This window comes from Geotrypetes seraphini, chromosome 16 (assembly GCF_902459505.1).
Source record: "Geotrypetes seraphini chromosome 16, aGeoSer1.1, whole genome shotgun sequence".
NCBI lineage: Eukaryota > Metazoa > Chordata > Amphibia > Gymnophiona > Dermophiidae > Geotrypetes > Geotrypetes seraphini.
In genome coordinates this window covers 54338990-54359131 of record NC_047099.1, presented here as the reverse complement: position 1 = coordinate 54359131, position 20142 = coordinate 54338990, and the positions used below count along the sequence as shown (strand labels likewise).

Here is a 20142-nt window from a genome sequence, read left to right as displayed (position 1 = left end):
AGAACTAGAAGCAACATATCATAACCAGACCCCCCCAGAGGAGCATCTCCAACACCAGCCTCCCAAACTTGCAGTACCTGCAGACTTCAGAACCAGGACAGCAACCGTGGACGGGAGGCAGAGTGTGGCCCCCAGCACTGACACGACAGCTCTCTCTCCTCCAACCTCTGTAAGGAGAGGCAGAGGAAGAAGCCGAAAGAGGTTGAAGAAGGAGCGATAGCTTGGCCAGGCAGTCTTTGAAGCTTGGGTCTCTCCTCCCCCTCCTCGTGATCCATGTCCAGGGTCGGTATTGCCAGGGCCAAACCTTTAAGTCCTCATCTGTTTCACTTTTTGAATGAATTGTTATTGCTTGATTTATTTTTTTTAATTGATGCTATGTCTTTCTAGTTTAGGGCACAGAAAGCCCCACTAGGGGTAATAGCGACTCTTTAAATGATTCCTTTAGGTGCTGCCTGTGCCCATGGCTGCTCCTGGGACCTCCGCTCTGACTTTGCTACAGTTTGCATGCAATTGCTGCAGAGGGACACTGGAGCATGAAGCTCAGGGTGTGTTTTCTGTAGCTGATGTCCCTTTGCATGAAAGGTGCCTGGAGGAGAGTTCTAAGCGGTGGTGCGTCCTTCCAAGTGTCTTCTCTAACTTCCCACATATGTTCACATAGGGGGTAAATGTTCAGAAGTTTAGCTGAGACATAGATGCATAAATCAATCAGATGTGCGGACTGTAAATTAACAGCAGTAAGCCCACTGTATGTGTAAGTTTACCTATGCCATAAAAGATAGTTTGTGAGAGGGAGGGCAAAAGTGTTAAGAATGTGCATGTATAAAATTATTCCCCCCCCCCCAAAAAAAAATTGTGTTTGTAAATGGCGGGCAGTTTCCATGCCCAGTTTTTGAAGCCCTGTGCACGAGTCTCTTCCGTTTGAAAATCAGGAGGGTTTCTGAACAGAATTGCAATACACACTAGGAAATGTGTGAGTCAGTGTTGTGGAGTAATTTGTGTGTGGGTAGATGTGTTTGTGTGTAAATGTATACAGTAAAATCTCTGTATAATTGTACAGAGCGAATTAATGGAATCAGAGTGTGTGTGTTTCACTAAAGGACTTCTGTGAACATTTCTACACGTGGTGTGTGGTTCAGTGAAAGAATTGTGTGTGTGTCTTTGAACAGTATATAACTATTATTGTAGAATCCTGATTTGATGTATTATGTCTTGACTTGTAATCACAGACTGTTATAGTAGGGCTGAGATTGGGACCCACCTAGTTTCCATGTCCCACTGTTGTATTCTGTAAAGAAAGAGACACCCCCATGTTTTCTGTGCTTCTGTGGGACAGGGATGGAGAAGATAAGAGACACCCTATTATCAGAAAAAAGAGGTGGTGTAGTGGATCTTGGTCATCCCCACTAGATCCCAGGCGGGAAAAGACAGACATGCAAAGATCAAAATATTTTCCCAGAAGAAGATGACAAGGGGCACATCCCAGCAAGTTTCAAATAGAACAGCAGCGGAGACATTCTATCAGAAAGAGCACATGGAAGAGACACCTCAACAGACTTCCCCCAGAGAACGTGGAAGAGGCATCCCAGCACCTGACGAGCCTCAGCTCCTGATTGTCCAAACGCAATTCTTGTGTCTTTCCCAGTATGAGCCCAAGAGTTGGGTCTGGGCATCCTGAGCTGTTGTCTCAAATCATCTCTTCGTGAATCAACAGATAGGTGGGGCTGCTGTGGACCCTAAAAGGTCCATTCATATTTTGCAAAATTGGAAATCCGCTTCTCTATTGAATTTCACTTTTTGGTGGAATTCTATATGCCTATATAAAAAATATGAACAGCATTCAAGTATCCAAAGGTGTGTGGGGACTAAGCCTACCCTAGTGACAGATGGATTGTAGGAGATCGACACTAGAAGCGGAAGCTCCACAGGGAGTCCACCTACTCAGCAAGTATGAGAAGGATCATAGGGGAAACCACACACTCAGAGAATATCTGAGAAACTATGGGAGCGCTGCCCCCCTTCAGAACCAAAACAGCACACCCAATAAATGTCAGGGGGATCGTGGAAAATTGACACACCCAAGTGATCACAAGCGATACATCTGACAAGTATCTGAGTGTCGGGGGGGGGGGTGGAATCCACCTATCCACCAAATATTTACAGGGATAGAGAGGAATTCCCTCCCCCCCCCAAAAAAAAAAAAAAACCAGCACACATTATCAAATGTTCAAAACCCCAAAATGTATATTCAGGACCAGCTTAATCACTGAGCAATTAGGCAGTTGCCTAGGGTGGCAACTTCTGGGGAAGAGTGTGACAAAATAGATCCTGACGGCCATACAAACTCAAAGAACCATATTATGTGTTTTAATCATTTTTGAAGAAATAGTATTGGCAATTGTGTCTGCTGAGCTTCATTATTAAAATGTTGTAGGGAACATGAAATGTAATCGCAAGAGGTGCAGTGCTGATGGTTTGTCTCCAGTGCTCTATGCTCTTGCACCAGTACTGTATATATTCTTCCATGTCATTGTGAAAAATAAAGATTGTTTTATATCTATATCTATATACAATGTGCACTGTATTTCACAGTTAATTTTTCCTAAGGTATGACTGGCTAAAGGTGCTGCGAAGCCTGTTTCCTTGTCATATTATATTACACAATGTAGTTCCTTCTCGTTTCCTGTTTATAGCACAAGCTGCTTTGATCCATTATGCAATAATAGCAGCATATCAAGAAAAAAAACAACATAAGAGCCTATGTGAGGTTCTTTCTGCAGAATATTCCAGAACACGCATGTCTGACTTGCTGCGTGTGGCTCCTGTATCGTTTTTTGAGCAGGGGTGGGCAACCACAGTTCTTGAGGGCTACAACCCAGTTGGGGTTTCAAGATTTCCACAATTCATATGCAGGAGGGGGGGGGGCATCCACCCCGGGTGCGGTCTTCCTTGGGGTGCTCGCACCCCTCATGCTCTCTGCCCCCCCTGCTGTGCGCACCCCCTGTACCTTTTTATCTGGCACCAACAGCCACGAAGTAGCCGCTTGCGTCGGCTTTGGCGCTCTCTGATGTCACTTCTGGGATCCGCGCGTGGGAAGTGATGTTAGAAAGCGCCAAAGCTGACGCGAACGGCTGCTTTGCGGCTGCTCGCATCGAAGATAAAAAGGTACGGGGGAAGGGGTGGGGCAGCGGGGAATAGGGCGGGAGAAGGGTGCTACTGCCCCGGGTTCCCCTCCCGCTACACCTCTGTGCAGGAGATCTATTTGCATACAATAGCAGCACTACATGCAAATTCATAAGAACATAAGAATTGCCGCTGCTGGGTCAGACCAGTGGTCCATCGTGCCCAGCAGTCCACTCACGCGGGGACCCTTAGGTCAAAGACCAGTGCCCTAACTGAGTCTAGCCTTACCTGCATATGTTCTGGTTCAGCAGGAACTTGTCTAACTTTGTCTTGAATCCCTGGAGGGTGTTTTCCTCTATTTAAATCCCTGGAGGGTGTTTTCCCCTATAACGGCCTCATGCATTTTAATTATGAAGATCTTGAAACTCATCCGGGTTGTGGTCTTTAAGTATCCATATGTAAACCGCTTTGAGTGTGACTGTAAAGCTACAAAAAGACAGTATATGAGTCCCTTTCCTTGAGATCTGTGGTTGTCCAACCCTAGTTTAGTGTGTCTATAGATGGACTGCGCCCCAGAAACATGCCCCAGACTGTCCACGGCTCTATCTCACTTGCTTTTCTTAGTACACTTCTCCCTTTGTATTTGCTGTGATAGGGGATTAACAGAACCGCAAATAACTTTTTCATATGTCATTCGCTGTTTTCTATTAAAAACTCATCGTGAATATGGTTAAACCACGAATAACATGGTGGGAGACCCGGCCTGTTCCTGAAGGACAGGCAAAACACGGTGATGAAAGTGAATTTTTCTCTGCAAACGCTTGGAATCGGCAATTTCTCTGTGCAAGTTGACGTAATTTTTTTTTGGGGGGGGGGAGGAGCCAGCAAGCAAAAAACTGCAACTAATCAAAACCGCAAATATGGAGGAAGAAGCCACACATGAATAACCAGACTGAGAAGTATGGGAAAAGATCCAGTGTAACCAGAATGTAACCAGAAAGGTGACCACTGAGGTGTGGCAAGGTGGATGTTACAAGATGAGAACATGGAAAGGTGCAAGTGTTCTTCAGAAATTAGGTCAGGGGAAGAATAAGCGTGAAGGAGAGGGGGTGGAAGCATGACTAGCAAGAGGCAGTGGTGTAGCAGGGGTGACCGGGGGGGGGGGGGGTGACCAGGAGTGCCCCTCTTCCCCGCACCATTGTAACTTCAGCATGAGCAGGGAAGAACTTGCTGCCCGTGTCGCCTTTGGAGTGACATCAGAGAGAGCTCCGAAGCCAGCGCAAAGGTAGGGGGAAGGGGCATGGGGAAGAAGTGGGAAGGGAGGATCGGAGGGGTGCTAGTGCCCCCAAGGAAGTCTACGCCCAGCCCCTCACACACACCCTTACTACGCCACTGGCAAGTGGATGACCATATGGAATGGTCAGAGAGAAGAGGAAATCTTCAGAAATGACCAAAGACCCTTGAAAACAGAAAACCGGACACTGCGAGATAGTTGGGGACTGGAGGCGTTCATAACATGGTCTTAGAACGGTGGCTCTGAACCCTGTCCTCAAGAGGCTTCAAGGCAGTCAGGATTTCAGGACATCCACCATGAATATGCATGAGATAGATTTGCATACAATAGACATAGTGCATGGAGATTTATTTCGTACGCATTCATTGTGGATATCCTGAAAACCTGACTGGCTGGATGTGTCCCTGGGCCTGGGTTAAGAATCCCTGCTTTAGAGAGGGAGATTGTGCAACTATGATCAGGGGAAAAGAGACAGCAAAGAGTGGCATTTGTTCTCTTAGTTGCAGTAGGCCAGGTCTTGCCATCTCTGAGTAGGTAGGAGAGTGTGGTGGAGTGGTTAAAGCTCCAGCCTCAGCACCCTGAGTTTGTGGGTTCAAACCCACACTGCTCCTCGTGACCCTGGGCAAGTCACTCAATCCCCCCATTGCCCCAGGTACGTTAGATAGATTGTGAGCCCCGCCGGGACAGAGAGGGAAAACTGCTTGAGTACCTGAATAAATTTTTGAGCTTCCCTGGGAGAACGGTATAGAAAATTGAATAAATAAAAATAATAAAATAAATAAAAATTGGTAGAACTGACATTTCAGCCATCAAGCTGTGGCTTTCTTCAGCATGATGGCTGAAACTGGTTTTGCCTGCTCAGATACAGCGAGACCAGCACGACTTCAACAATCATTAAAGAACGGCCTTGAAAAAAGGGACATCTCAGTTGTAATCAGAGGAAGAGGGATTCAGATTGATTGGGGGGGGGGGGGAAAGGGGGTAACATAGAATGGGTCTTAAAAGGTGTAGAACTCAGGCGTGATGGACATGGTCAGGGAGAGGGAGGAGGTTTGACCAGGAATAGTGGGGACAGTGCAAGATGGTTGGGGAGAGGGACTGTACAGAAAGACCTGGGAAGGGAGGCAGTGCAGAATTGCCTGGGAGAGGAAGGCTGTGCGGGATGAGTGGGATGCTGGAAACAGCGCAGGACATTCTAGAATAACATAATGTATAGGGAGACCCTAAAGAAAAGACAATACAGGAAAGGGGGGGGTGCAAGAAAGCCTGTGCGACAGGACATGAAACTCTGGGAGCGGGGGGCAATGCAGGATAGGAAAACTGAGACAGCACATGAAGCCCTGGGAGAGACTGCACAAAATTCTGGAAGACAGGCCTTTATAGGTCAGAAGAATGAGGCATGCATGAAGCCCCAAGAGAGGGAGACAGTGCAGGAGAGTCTGGGAAATGAGATGAGGGACAGAGGGAGAGAGTGCAGGATGGTCAGAGGGGGACAGTGCAGGACAGGAAGGGTGACAGAACACATGAAGTCCTGGGAGAAGGGGATAGTGCAGAACCTGGGAACTCTGGGATAGGAAGAATGGGGCATGCATGGAGTCCCTGGGAAAGTGGATAAAAAGTGTGGGATGAGGCATGAAGTGCTGAGATAGGGACACTGTGGAAAAGGGTTAGGGAGAAGGGGACAAGCCTGGGAGACGGGCCATAGCGGGACAGAAAGCATGAGACACACATGAAAACCTGGAAAGAGAGTGCACAGGACGGTCCGTGAGAAGGGGATCATGCCGAATGGCCTAGAAGAAGGGGAGAAAGTGCTCAAATATAAATGTCACAAGGGGTCTTGAAGAGGAACATAATGACCCTTCTCCACATTCACCTCCATCATTTATCAACGCCCTAAATATAAAGCAAGTTGACAAGCATCCTTGGTTCCGAGGGTAACCTCTCCCCTCTGCCCTCCCCAACCTTTACTTACATTTTTCCCTGGCTGCTCCTTTTGTGAGGTCTTCTCCCAGGAAACTGGCAGATGGCTGGAGCAAGAAAGGGGCAGGAGGGAGTCAAACCCAGGTCCAGCACTGACCTTTCTCTCCTGTCCATATAAACTGCCCCAGTGTAAGACCTGTCCGCGCTTTAGTGTTGACAAGATATATACTTCTATGTGTTTGTGTGTGTATAGGGGTGGAAAATCTTTTGAACAATTGATTTGCCAGTCAAACGTTTGAGGAGCCGAGGAAAACTAATTCTTCATAGCTTTAAATTAGTGGTTTTGTGATTCAATCTTTAGACTTTGCATATTTTCATTCTCTGTTATGCCTTTGTTTAATTCCCACCTTCCTCTTCCTTCTGCAGCCTTAATGGAGTCTCCCCCACATGGCCCAGGCCTGGACAAAACTCTACTACCCGATGCTCCAACGCCCAGCTCTGGTGGCAGGCCCCAGGCATCAAACTGTAGGTGTCCTAACCTAAAAGGGGAGGAAAGAGAAGGAAAAAGGAGAGAGACGTGTAGCAAGAGAAAGATGAAGCAAAAATGATGCTACCTGATGCATACAGGAGGAGAAAGCCTCAGGTGGGAAGGAATCTGTTGAGCAGTGGAGACATTTTTTTACACATTCTCAATGATGAGTTTCTGATACGGGCAAACATCTTCCAGGGCGGGTAGTGAGAAAGGTCAGAAGTTCTCATGTCTCAGTCAAGAGCACTGACCGCTCCAGCCGAGCTTGAGGGATGATTAATGACATGGGGAACCTGGTCCCTGCCCTGCTGAGAGAGCACACAGCACATTTACAAGTGAATGGGGTACAGAGCCCTTGGAGCATGGGAAAAGGGCACCCAGTAACCCCGAGACTCCACTCGGAGCTCCAGTCTGGACAATGGCTCTGTTTACATATCAAACAGCGATAGCTGAAAGTGATTTCCAAGCAAGGGGGTCCCAGGAGCCAGTGGGCAGGCAGAAATCAGGCGTAGAGAGAGGGAGAGGAGGGAAAAAAAAAGTGAAAAGAAGAATGGAAAGAGGTTAAGGCAGAAACAGAAAAGAAATCAGAAGATGAAAAGAGAGAGAGAGAGACCATAAATATAAAGTGATAGACACCACAGAGAGATCGATATTAGATAGAGGCATGCAAAATGGATACCAGCTTTGGCCAAAGGTGCAGCCTATACGTACATTTAAATAAGGGACCAAATGCATTGGTTATTACATAGAGAGTGTATGTCCATCCAGAGGAAGGGACAAAAGAAAATCAATTGATTTGTAAAGATTTGGACCCTCTTTTTATAATGTCTGGAATTAAAAATACAACGCTGAACATTGAGGAGCTGCACGTTTAGACTGTAAGTCGCCCTTCTGTCTCTGTACTATGAACAGAATAGTAAGCTCTCAATAAACTTTGTCAATATTTGCTTATTTCTAATCTGAAGAAGAAGGGTTACCTTCGAAAGCTCATTATAAAATGCATTGAGTTAGTCCAATAAAAAATGTATTAGATATCTTATTTATTTTGTTTTATTTCTATATATTATCTTGAAAAGTGGACTTACAAGGCCACCGTACCATTTCACTTAATAATCTTGGAAAACTTGGAAACTTAGAACCAAGTTTGACCCCTGGAAATACAAGGTTCGTTTGACTTGAGATCTTTCACATTGGTAGAATATATAACGATGAATAATATTTTGTCAATGTGGGAGAATGAGGAGGAGGGGATGGGGAAAATTTAAAGAGAATATAAACAAAATTGTGAGGCCCTTTAAACTAAACTATGACCCTCTTTTTCTAAGCCATGGTAGAGGTTTCACCCATGACCCAGGGCGCTAAATGTGCCAACGCTGCTCCAATGCTCATAGGAATTCTTTGAGCATCGGACCATTTACCACGGCATAGAAAAACAAAAAAGGGAGGGGGATTAAGTGCTAAGTGTGCTTAATGCATAAAAAAAAAAGCTTAACACAAAACAAAAGAAGTTATAAAAATGGCATATGTAAATTTGGGAAAAAATAAAAGGAATTGACCCCAAAATATCCACAAAGAAGAAAATCCAGAGAAAACAAAAAAAAAAAACCTCTGTGGAGTGACGATGTTCCTAAATGGACTTTATTTGAAAGTGTCAAAGTTCCAAAGGTACACTGAAATCATCCACATAAAAGTAAATCATCCACATAAGAGCCTTAAAGGACCTAGTCAGCTAAGTTATACAGGACCCAACACGGACCGCGTTTCGACAAAAAGTCTTCTTCAGGGGTCCCTGGGGGTCCTATAAAGATGCAAATGCAAGCAGTGTCTCACTTCCGGCTCACCACACAATTGTTTCCCACGTACTCACCTTTATAGGACCCCCCAGGGACCCCTGAAGAAGACTTTTTGTCGAAACGCGGACCGTGTTGGGTCCTGTATCCCTAGCGGACTAGGTCCTTTAGGGCTCTTTATGTGGATGATTTACTTTTATGTGGATGGAATTATTTTATGTGGATGATTTCAGTGTACCTTTGGAACTTTGACACTTTCAAATAAAGTCTATTTAGGAACATCGTCACTCCACAGAGTTTTTTTTAGGTTTTATATGTAAATTTGGGCACAGTTGACTTGCTAACAAGACAATTAGGCTCTGATTCTATAAAGTCCACCTCCAATTAGGCGCTGATATCAGCACTGATTCTATAGAACTTATAGAATCACGCTCAGCGGTGACCAGTGAAATGCAACCACAACAATAGCGCCCCGACAATTGCGCACACTGAATGGGAGGTGACCGTTAAATGCACCCCAATGGTGGATACTATTTTGTCTTTTTGAGGGTCGCAAAGTAACCCTCTTTTTTGAGGGGTAGGGGAAACCCCCCACTACACTTAAAAGATTCACTTGCTATCTAGTGTTAGGGTAAGGTTTACATCATGATTATGGGAACCCTTTACATAAGTGGATATCTGGAAGGCTTTGATTTGCTCGGACTCCTCAGGCCCTGTCCCCAGTTTGTCGGGTTTTGGAAAGCCCCGACCTGCATCTGGAAGACCTTCAACAAGCATGCGCGGATGACGTCATGCGCATCTATGCATACTGGAGGCCCTCCAGACACGGCCTGGAGATTGGGGGGAAAAAGAGATTAGGCTTTTGGGGGTCAAGGCTGAAGGCGGAACTCGGCACGATCACGCATATGGGTTGGTCCGTCGTTAAATATGGTAACCCTAGCTCTGGCTAGCACCTCCACTGACTGCGCTGCGCTCAAATTCAGGGTCGGCTGCAATGAATTGAATCCAGGGGTTCTCAATCCAGTCCTTTGGACACACCCACAATTAATATGAGTGAAAATATTTGGTTAGAATGGGGAGGAGCTAGTGCATGCAAATTTATCATGAATATTCATTGTGAGTATTCTGAAAATCTGGCTGGCTAGGTGTGCCCATGTCTAATTTAATCTAACTTCTCTTTTTATATATATAAATATATTCCACTTAATCCCTCGTGAGTTTAAAGCACATTTCAATCATTTTGACTAGCAATCACTAGGAGTTAACACAATTTAAATGCCATGGCCAGTGTTTTAAAAGGCCTGCCAATACCATGTTTGTATATCAGGCTGAAATTTGCTACTGTTTTCCTTTCATTCTGTGCCTATTAGGGAAAAAAACCCCCAAAAAACCTACAGTGCTTCAAGGCCATGAACAGTAGATATTATAGGTGGATAGATAGATAAAGATGATGACAGACTGATGGAAACCTGCTATATCAGTGGTCTCAAACTCGCGGCCCGGGGGCCACATATGGCCTGCCAGGTACTATTTTGAGGCCTTGGGTATGTTTATCATAATCACAAAAGTAAAATAAAACAGTTTCTTGATCATATGTCTCTTTAGCTATAAATTACAATATTATTATTAAAACTTAGCCAAAAGGAAAGAATTATAAACTATAAAGAGTTTTACCTCATGCAAAATTGTCATTTCTTTAATAAGACATTAACTATTTTTTTCTGCGGCCCTCCAAGTACCGCCAAATCCAAAATGTGGCCCTGCAAAGGGTTTGAGTTGGAGACCACTGTGCTAGATGGACAGACAGACTGATGGAGAGAATACAGACAGATAAAGATTTTTAAACTATTTTCACTATTTCAGCAACATCTATATATATACAAACGGTGTTGCCATAAATTTTCCTGAATTTAGCCAAATAGATACTTGGTATGTTGACTGGCAAGAGGATTTCTATAACTGAACAGAGTTCATAATTGCAATTAAACCGGGAAAGGAATGAAGACCAATCCTGGTTTCTAATCCTTCAGTTTAATTTCTTTCCTCACAGCATTCCTATACAAGGAAAGATTTAAACCTGAAATGCTTAGCCTCTGTCCACAGAGCTGTGCCCTGCTTTATCTACCCTTCTACTCCCCCCACCCCTATTCTCCTGTCCCCCTCTGATAATCTCACAGCCCCCCACTCCCTACAAAGAAGACAGCTAATCTTTGGGGAGGGACTCCTGCAAGCTCCATGTGTGGTCTATCCCCACCAAACAACAGAGGTTTCAGAGCCGGTGGTCACCTTTCTAACAGGCCTATTCTCAAAAACCTATACTGCTGGCGATAAGGCCAGTTAGCGCAGAAATAGCGCGCATTTTAATCTGCACGGAACACTCTGAGGGCTTTACCACAGGAAATAACATGCACGCCAGAGATGTCTGCAAATTGTATATAAATGTGATCAAATGTATATTAATGATGTCCTTTACTATGCCTTCCCGATGCTCAGAAAACAGTGCACAAACAAATCCTATTCCCCTTAATTTAGCTTTTGGGGTTACTCTACTGGATGGTTAGCGGGGTTGACGGGGAGAATGTTCTGTGCAAACATTGGTGGGGGTGGGGGGAGATTAAGTGTTTGGTATTTTGGGGGTGCATCTGTCCTATCAAATTATGGAGTTTTGTTTCTTGTTTTATGATGGTTTTTTTTTTTTTTCTTCAATAATGTTTTAGCCTTTTGGCTATACAGTATATCAAATTTAATAAAATTGCAATTGTAACGACTGGAAAATAACACCAGCTCGGAGCTGGTAGAAAGGAGGGAGGTTGAAGAGAGGACTTCTTTTGATTTGTAGTTTAATCTCTGCCAGTTTCAATTTCTTTTGGAAGCAGAAGAAAGCCTTTGCAAGCCTAAGCGCCAGTACTGAGAAAGAAATGTATGCGAATCTGAGCAAACTTGAAAGTGAAAGCACACATTGGCACCTGTTTTTTTTGTGTGCTTAAATATAAACCACCCAAATATATATATATATTTTAAGTTGCAAAGCTTATATTTAAAGGTGCAGAAGAGCAGTTTTGATCTGTGCTTCATGGCTAGATTTGTCTGATGCATGAGCAGAAGAGCTATGTTTACTGCAAAACTCTTCTGTGCATGCCCCAAGCATGTTCCTCCCCCTTGGATTGGCTTTTACAGTGCACATATCATTTGAATATCCTTTCTTTTGAGCATTGGAGACTAGTTTTTGGTGCTGTTCCGGAGCTATGGGGTATGCGCTGTTGGCTCTTCCGTAGGAGTTCTAGAAATTGACCTGTGAGTTAATTTCTAGTTGACGGGGCAAACGTGAGAGAGGCCGCAACCAACAGGCTATGGTGGAAGAATGAGGTCCATTTCTAACACAGAGCACAGAAAACTGGAGTCAATATGCAGCCTCCATGGTCGTTATTTCATTTCAGCACTGGCTGTGGCATTTAAAGTTATATCCAGATATTGGCACTCAGAATCCAGGTAGGGTGCTTACTGCCACCAATATCTAGATAGCCATTCAATGTCGTTCTCTGAATATGAGATTTGATAACTTAGGGGGCCACTGTTACTCCTAAACTGAGAGGGAGTCCTCCAACTACAGTCTTACCAGTAGGAGGTGCTGTTTCACTATCACATTATCAATAGTATTTATTTGTTTATTTTGTTTTATATACTGCCCCACCTCCAGGCCTGCCCAATTTCACCCACACCACGCCCCTAGCCACACACCCCTCAGCCTACTTGTCTCGGTTGTCTCCCCTCCAAAATTATGTGAATGTATTATTGTTACCCATTTTGGGCTCCTGGGGAGGACGGACTATAAAACTAGGGTTACCAGATTTTCGGATTTACCCGGATATGTCCTCATTTTAGAGGGCATGTCCGGGCATCTGGATGGTTGTTCAAAACCTGACATTTTGTCCAGGTTTTTAAAAGTAGAATGATATATCTGCCATCTTACTGACCAGCTTCCACCAGTTCCCCTACATGGGTAAATCTATTGTAATTTTTGGAAAAGGTGAATCGTTTGAGCCCTAGACAATCTTCATCACCGTTCCCATCCCCGTGGATAATCGTGGAAAACAATCCTGTGTCGTTCTTTAGTGTCTATCTCATCCTCAGTCCTACAGCAGCATTCTTTAGTGCAAGGCTTGAGGGTCAGTGGCTGGAAACCATCCCGTGTCATTCTTTTGTGTCTCTCTCATCCTCAGTCCTTCTACACCAGCATTCTTCAATGCAAGGCTTGAGGTTCAGGGGCTGGAAACCATCTCGGGTCATTCTTTAGCGTCCATCTCAACCTCAGTCCTTCTACACCAGCATTCTTCAGTGCAAGGCTTGAGGGTCAGTAGCTGGAAACCATCCCGTGTCATTCTTTAGTGTCTCTCTCATCCTCTGTCCTTCTACACCAGCATTCTTCAGTGCAAGGCTTGAGGGTCAGTGGCTGGAAACCATCCCGTGTCATTCTTTAGCGTCCATCTCAAACTCAGTCCTCCTACACCAGCATTCTTTAATGCAAGGCTTGAGGTTCAGGGGCTGGAAACCATCTCGGGTCATTCTTTAGCGTCCATCTCAACCTCAGTCCTTCTATACCAGTAATCTTCAATGCAAGGCTTAAGGGTCAGTGGCTGGAAACCATCCCGGGTCATTCTTTAGCGTCCATCTCAACCTCAGTCCTCCTACACCAGCATTCTTCAGTGCAAGGCTTGAGGGTCAGTGGCTGGAAACCATCCCGGGTCATTCTTTAGCGTCCATCTCAACCTCAGTCCTCCTACACCAGCATTCTTCAGTGCAAGGCTTGAGGGTCAGTGGCTGGAAACCATCCCGGGTCATTCTTTAGCGTCCATCTCAACCTCAGTCCTCCTACACCAGCATTCTTCAGTGCAAGGCTTGAGGGTCAGTGGCTGGAAACCATCCTGTGTTATTCTTTAGTGTCCATCTCAACCTCAGTCCTTCTACACCAGCATTCTTCAGTGCAAGGCTTGAGGGTCAGTGGCTGGAAACCATCCCGGGTCATTCTTTAGCGTCCATCTCAACCTCAGTCCTCCTACACCAGCATTCTTCAGTGCAAGGCTTGAGGATCAGTGGCTGGAAACCATCCCGTGTTATTCTTTAGTGTCCATCTCAACCTCAGTCCTTCTACACCAGCATTCTTCAGTGCAAGGCTTGAGGGTCAGTGGCTGGAAACCATCCCAGGTCATTCTTTAGCGTCCATCTCAACCTCAGTCCTCCTACACCAGCATTCTTTAGTGCAAGGCTTGAGGGTCAGTGGCTGGGCCCATTCATACTCTGGGTCTTCCCTCTCTCCTTAAAGAATGATATGGGGATGGTTTCTTGCAGTTATCCGCGGGGACAGGAACGGTGATGAATTTTGTCACTGTGTCATTCTTGAATGCAAACCTAGACTCAGATATATCATAGTTGTATCTAGTCTGTAGGTTTACAAATTCACCTACTGTATATCAAGAATATTACCTTCATGTGATATGTTTCTGGGTTTATCGGTGTTATGACACAGAAAGGGTGACATAATCGGGTCTCTGGGTTTACAATACATATTGCAATTATCACACAGTGATATATTTGGGTCTCTGAATTTGCAATGTTTATTGCAATTATTACATAGAGAGGGTCAGGACCAGATGAAGGATCTTTGGCACCATCACCTGGTCCATATAAGTTGAGCTGACCCTGGAGAGGGTGATATAATCTGCCTTTGGATTTACAATGCATATTGCACAATTATCATACAGAAATGTCTCTGGATTTACATTTTACTCTTATCACACACACATGGAGCGACTGATATTCTCGGCTCTAGCTATTTATATCGCGATTCTCGGCCGTTTCCCGCCGACGGCGCGAGCCACACGCCCATTGGCTCTCTCGGGCTTCTGCCGTACGGAGAGCTGCGTCAAGGGGCAGGCGGGCACGCGCGTCTTGGGCGGGGCATGTGACGTCACGACGCAGGTTCCCCCCCCCCCCCCGGCCCCAGTTGGCCTCGGAGCAGTCGCGTCCGCTCGCCGGAAGTGGCGTCAGGGAACGGGCGGGGAGGCTGGCTCGCGCTTCCTGTTTGCTGGTGACGGCGGCAGCGGCCTGAGGTGTCATGGCGGCCTGAGAGCCAAGAGGAGCGTCCTGGGGCCCCGAGGGGGACGTGACGCCGCCGCCGCTGCCGCTTCTTCTCCCGGGCCCGTCGCCATGGCAGCCCCGGCGGCTGCGCAGTGTGCCAGCAAGACCTGGGAGCTGAGCCTGTACGAGCTGCACCGCACCCCCCAGGTAGCAGCGGGAGGGGCGAGGGTGCCTGCCTCTTTAAGAACAGAGTAGGGGGGGTCTTGTTTCTCTTTAGTAAAGGGAGGGGCGGCTGTCTTTTAAGAGCAGAATGGAGGGGGCGGTGCCTACTTGCTCCTTTTAATTGGGGTGGGGTCATGTGGCCCCCTAAAAAAAACAACAATCTCGGGGGCACCTGGCATTCAAGACGCCCACAGTGAATAAAAATAAGAGAGATTTGCATGCATTGTTTCCATTGTATGCAAATCTGTTCATGTATATTCATTAAGCATGCGAGATTTGCATGCATTCCTTCCATTGTATGCAAATCTGTTCATGTATATTCATTAAGCATGAGAGATTTGCATGCATTCCTTCCATTGTATGCAAATCTGTGCATGTATATTCATTAAGCATGAGAGATTTGCATGCATTATTTCCACTGTATGCAAATCTGTTCAGGTATATTCATTGTGGGTATCCTGAAAACTTGACTGGCATGTGTTTCTGGTTGAAGAGCAAAATGGAGGGAGATGTAATGTGTGTCTTTAAAGGGGGGGGGGGGTGGCACCTGTTCCTCTCTTTTTAAGAGAGGAAGATGTGCAATTTTGTAACCTAGTTGTTGTTTGTTTTTTTTAATATTTATGTATCTTTGTAGAAGAGCAGTAGTTATCTGCCCACTTTGAAGATGATACACTTTTCAACAGTGGGCAATATGATCAGATATCCATATGAGTGCAGGCTGCGTGAATATTTTAGCCCATGCCTTGACAAATTTCGTTAAATCTGGAAGCCAGGCCAAAAATTGAGGAGCTACTTTGTCCCCAGTGAAGATGTGGTGTGAGGAATCAATCCCCTTCCCAGATTGCAGAAGCTTTTTTTTTATTGTACTAAGGCTCTTTTCTAGTTTTGTGTCTATGGGCAAAGAAAAATTTAGTAAATCAGTCCCTTAAGGTGTCTCAAAAAATCACTAGCAAAAGCCAGTAGTCTCCCTTCCCAAAAGATGCTGTCAGCTGTGTGACAACAACCCTCCCTCCCCTGCATTTGACAGGTGAAACAGAAACAGTTGTCTCCATTTCATATATCACTATGGCTTGGTCCCCCCTCAGTCTCTTTCTTGTATACCTCTCCCCCCCAGCCTTCAACTAGTCTTTCTTATTCCCCCTGCTCTCATGTTTTCTGAGTCCCATGAATTTTGAAGAACAGCAGTGCCACTGATATGGTTTAACATTGTGGACATCATTTGAGCTGGGTGGGGGGGTTCTTCAGTTTTAAAATTATATTTTAATAAGTCTTCTGAGAGAGACTTTATGCCAAAATGTGCTGGGCACCTAATTAATTTATGGACTTTTATATCATCGATTATATATGATTCTATGATTTCTGGTCAGTGTTTCTGTTTATGATCTTTTATGAGTTAATGTACTTGTATAATTGATTTATATATTTTATGGATTTTATCATCTCATTGATTGATTAAATATAGCATTTGTTTCTATGATGCCTACTAATTTGCTCCTTGAGCTCTTTTTACCATAACTTCCAGGAGTGAGATTATAGGCCAGTCTGGAAGAGAATGACACAGGGCCAAATTTTCCCCATCCTTGCGGGATCCTTGCAGAGCTTGTAGGAATGGGACAGGACGGGGATATTGAGATCCCATGTGGGTGAGGTCAAATTGGTCCCTGTGTCATTCTCTAGTCTGGATTTCTGACAGATGTATCCTGATGCATCATGGGATCTGCAGTACAATCAAGGGGCAGAATCAGGAAATACAAACACTATACTGCTTTTGGATGTAAATTTTAAAAAATTGACAGGATCGGCCAAAAAGTCTCCCTCCTAGGACTGGGTACCTTGGCAGCTCTATGTTATAGCATAATTTATATATATATATATATATATATATATATATATATATATATATATCATATACACTACTCTGTGGTTCTTCAAAATCATGCATACTAGCTAATTAGGGTAATTTATGCTAAAAACTCAAGTGGCGTGCAGTCCATGGTTAGGCAGCCTTCAGAAGAGGGAGGTGCACCTTTTTGTTTAAGAGGAGGGAAGAGGAGAGATGTGAAGGTTTGTCCTATGTAATTTTATATAAAACACGCAAACTCAGCTAAAATTGTGTGTCTTGCTTTTGTTGAACTTTTTTTGACATTTAGCAATTGGGAGAGGGTATATCATGAGGTCCCTGAGGGTAGCTGCTAAAACAGGGGATGGAGAAGGCCATGTTCCTGCCAGGTTACCTAGGATGAGGGGAATATCTGATTTTCTATTGGACGTGCCTTCATCTGTAAAGTCTCATTTTTATTGATGACTTATAACCGTACAACAGCAAAAAAAATGCACTGTACAAGATACGTCATCCAGTTTTACACTGTACTTTTCTCTTCCCTCCCCTACGTTACTGACAAACAGTTGTTATGAATGACTATATCGAACAAGAAACAATAATAAAATATTTCCAAAAATACAGAAGTGTGCAACATCTTTGCACAAATAAACCCTCCCCCAACTTTTTCTCCCTTCACAAATAACAACAAAAAAATCCCTAAGGACCCCACCAATGCACTCTCTAGTAGGCCGGGCCTAACGCTCAACCCATGAAATAATAATTCCAGAGGCGTGAGCTGTTAGAGCCTCCGGGATTTCTCCCCTGTAATCTCATTCTTAAAGGACTTGCCTTGCTTTCTGTATGCATCTGCTTCTTTAGGGGGACCATCTTTCCAGTTTTACACTATCCCTTCTATCCTTGCAGGAAGCTGTCATGGATGGGACAGAGATAGCCGTGTCCCCAAGGAGTCTGCACAGTGAGCTCATGTGTCCCATCTGCCTGGACATGTTGAAGAATACGATGACCACCAAGGAGTGCCTACACCGCTTCTGCAGCGACTGTATTGTCACTGCACTACGCAGCGGGTGAGGGAAGGATGACCTCAATAGTATTGTCGCAGTATTGTACAATTTTACTGTCATGGCACTAGAGCGGTTGCTATCATTATACCATGGCAGAGGAACGCTAATAAGGGTACGCTGGGAAAAAGAAAAAAGGCAAGAGTAATTTCACAATACTGTGATTAGTTGGGGGGGGGGGGTTGCCATTGTTATGCATACATAAAGCTGGGTGAGACTGACAATGCTACCTGTATCTACAGTACCCTATTATGTGAGTTAAATTATTGGTTTAAGGGGTTTTGATGGTACATTTCTCATAAAATCTAGGATTTAATAAACGTTGCATATAAATGAGAGTTGCTGCCTTGTTCCAGCAGTTATACTGTCCTCCTTTTGCTCAGGAGTGGTTATGCTCAGTGGGAGATCCTCAGGCTTGGATTATCTCCAGCAATCTGTTAAGACCGTTGCTCATGTTTCCTTGCAGGAACAAGGAGTGCCCCACCTGTCGGAAGAAGCTAGTCTCCAAGCGCTCCCTCAGACCCGACCCCAATTTCGATGCTTTGATCTCCAAGATCTATCCGAGTCGAGACGAGTATGAAGCACATCAGGACCGAGTTCTGGCCAAACTGAGTCGGCTGCACAACCAGCATGCTCTAAGCAGCAGCATCGAGGAGGGGCTGAAGATGCAGGCCATGCACAGGTTGAGATCTCCCCACTTGTGAGAGGCAGGGGAAAGTGAGGGGGGGGGGGGAACAATTAGGTTAAGCAGAGCTTTATACCCTACCTCCTCTTCCTTCTGTCCTCAGAGCACAGCGAGTGAGGAAGCATCAGCATGAGTCAGACAACACTACCTTCAGTGGTGGGGAGGACAACTGCGACAGCCGCTCCCATGTCAGTAACCCCTCCGTCCATAGCACCCAGGAAGCCGGGCCTAGCCGCAAGCGGTCCAAAGCCTCTGATGATTCTTGTCCTGACCTGGACAATTCTCATGAGGGAGGTGGGAGTGAGTCCAGCAGTGAGATTGAACTTGTCTTCAGACCACATCCACTCCTGGTGGAGAAGAATGAGTATTCTCAAACCAGGTGAGAGGGTGGCATCTAATATCCCTTCCTTCCTTGCAGATACCTTCTTCTGCCCTCCTATCCCTGTACCTCTTTTTTCACATTGCCATTTCTGAGCCATGCCCTCTCACTTGGTCTCTTAACGCTCCTCCTCTTTCCCATCAGGTTTGTAAAGACCACAGCAAATGCAACCGTTGACCATCTGTCCAAGTATTTGGCACTGAGGATTGCATTGGAGGAACAGCAGCAGCGAGGGGAAGACAGTGAGGCTGCCAGCTTAGGAGAGGTCAGCGAGAAGCAATACACCATTTACATCACCACTGCCAGTGGCCAGTTTACGGTACATGATTTTACCTCTTAATCTGTTCGCCTCCGTATGGTGTATTTTCCTCTGTTACTTAACTTTTTTTTTTTTTTTTTTAACTCCCTTTTGGTTGCAGACGCTGAATGGATCCCTGACCCTGGAACTAGTGAATGAGAAGTACTGGAAGGTCAGCAAACCCTTAGAGTTGTACTATGCCCCTACCAAAGAGCAAAAGTGAGGAGCCACCCTGCTCCACCCGGTAGAGGATGGACAAATGTCATGCTTAGCTCTGCTCCTGTCTGTAGTATCTCTCTATGGAGGAAGGAAAGATTCTGAGCTACCCCATCCATAGCTCTACAGTACCCTGTCATCAGAGGGAATTAACCCTCGGTTCTTCTCCTTCCTATCTGCGGTGTCTTGCAGTAGGAGGAACTATGGTCTGGCTCTCCTTGACACCTAGCATCTTATGCACTTATTTGCTTTGGAACAGCAGAATCCTTGGTCTGCAGCCTAATAGGAAGGGAGATGGGGAGTCCCATCTTTGAGGATTAAGGTTGGCGTGGTCCTCTCTGAAAGACTGGCATGGGACCCTTTCAGCATCAAAATACAGTTACAGAGTGAATTAAAGAGGAAAATTTGGACTATTAATTTTTAAAAAGGGGGCAAGAAGCTCCTTGGTTTTTGAAGTTGGTTGTGTGGGCGAGGTCACCTGCTTTGACCTTTCTGCTGTCAATTTTCACTCTTTATGCCATTTAGATATAAAAACACAAATGATTCTATATCAGTGTGTGTCAGTGGCTGTACTGTTACATTCAAAGCCCAACTGTTGTTCGTCTGTAGGCCTGTACAAGTAGAAAGGTGCAGAGGAAGCAGAGATGTCACGGTTGAGAACTGAAAGATTAGAAGAGGAGAATATAGATATAAAATCCAAGGGTTAAAACTTG

General features: G+C 45.2%; 1 protein-coding gene across 1 annotated transcript; it reads left to right on the top strand.

The window, feature by feature from the left end:
- The first annotated feature begins 14696 nt into the window (after positions 1-14696).
- Positions 14697-19979, top strand: RING1 (ring finger protein 1). The gene is made up of 6 exons (XM_033923030.1): positions 14697-14935; positions 17697-17857; positions 18318-18533; positions 18640-18915; positions 19060-19234; positions 19335-19979. The coding sequence occupies exons 1-6, from the start codon at positions 14858-14860 to the stop codon at positions 19434-19436; spliced, it is 1008 nt and encodes a 335-aa protein (XP_033778921.1). The 5' UTR covers positions 14697-14857; the 3' UTR covers positions 19437-19979.
- The last annotated feature ends 163 nt before the right edge of the window (positions 19980-20142 follow it).

Bases quoted from the DNA above. Each gene is read 5' to 3' on its own strand.
- RING1 (XM_033923030.1), top strand. From the start codon at position 14,858: ATGGCAGCCCCGGCGGCTGCGCAGTGTGCCAGCAAGACCTGGGAGCTG. The intron at 18,916-19,059 runs GTGAGAGGGTGG...CTTTCCCATCAG, and splicing joins AATGAGTATTCTCAAACCAG to GTTTGTAAAGACCACAGCAA. The intron at 19,235-19,334 runs GTACATGATTTT...TTTTGGTTGCAG, and splicing joins CTGCCAGTGGCCAGTTTACG to ACGCTGAATGGATCCCTGAC.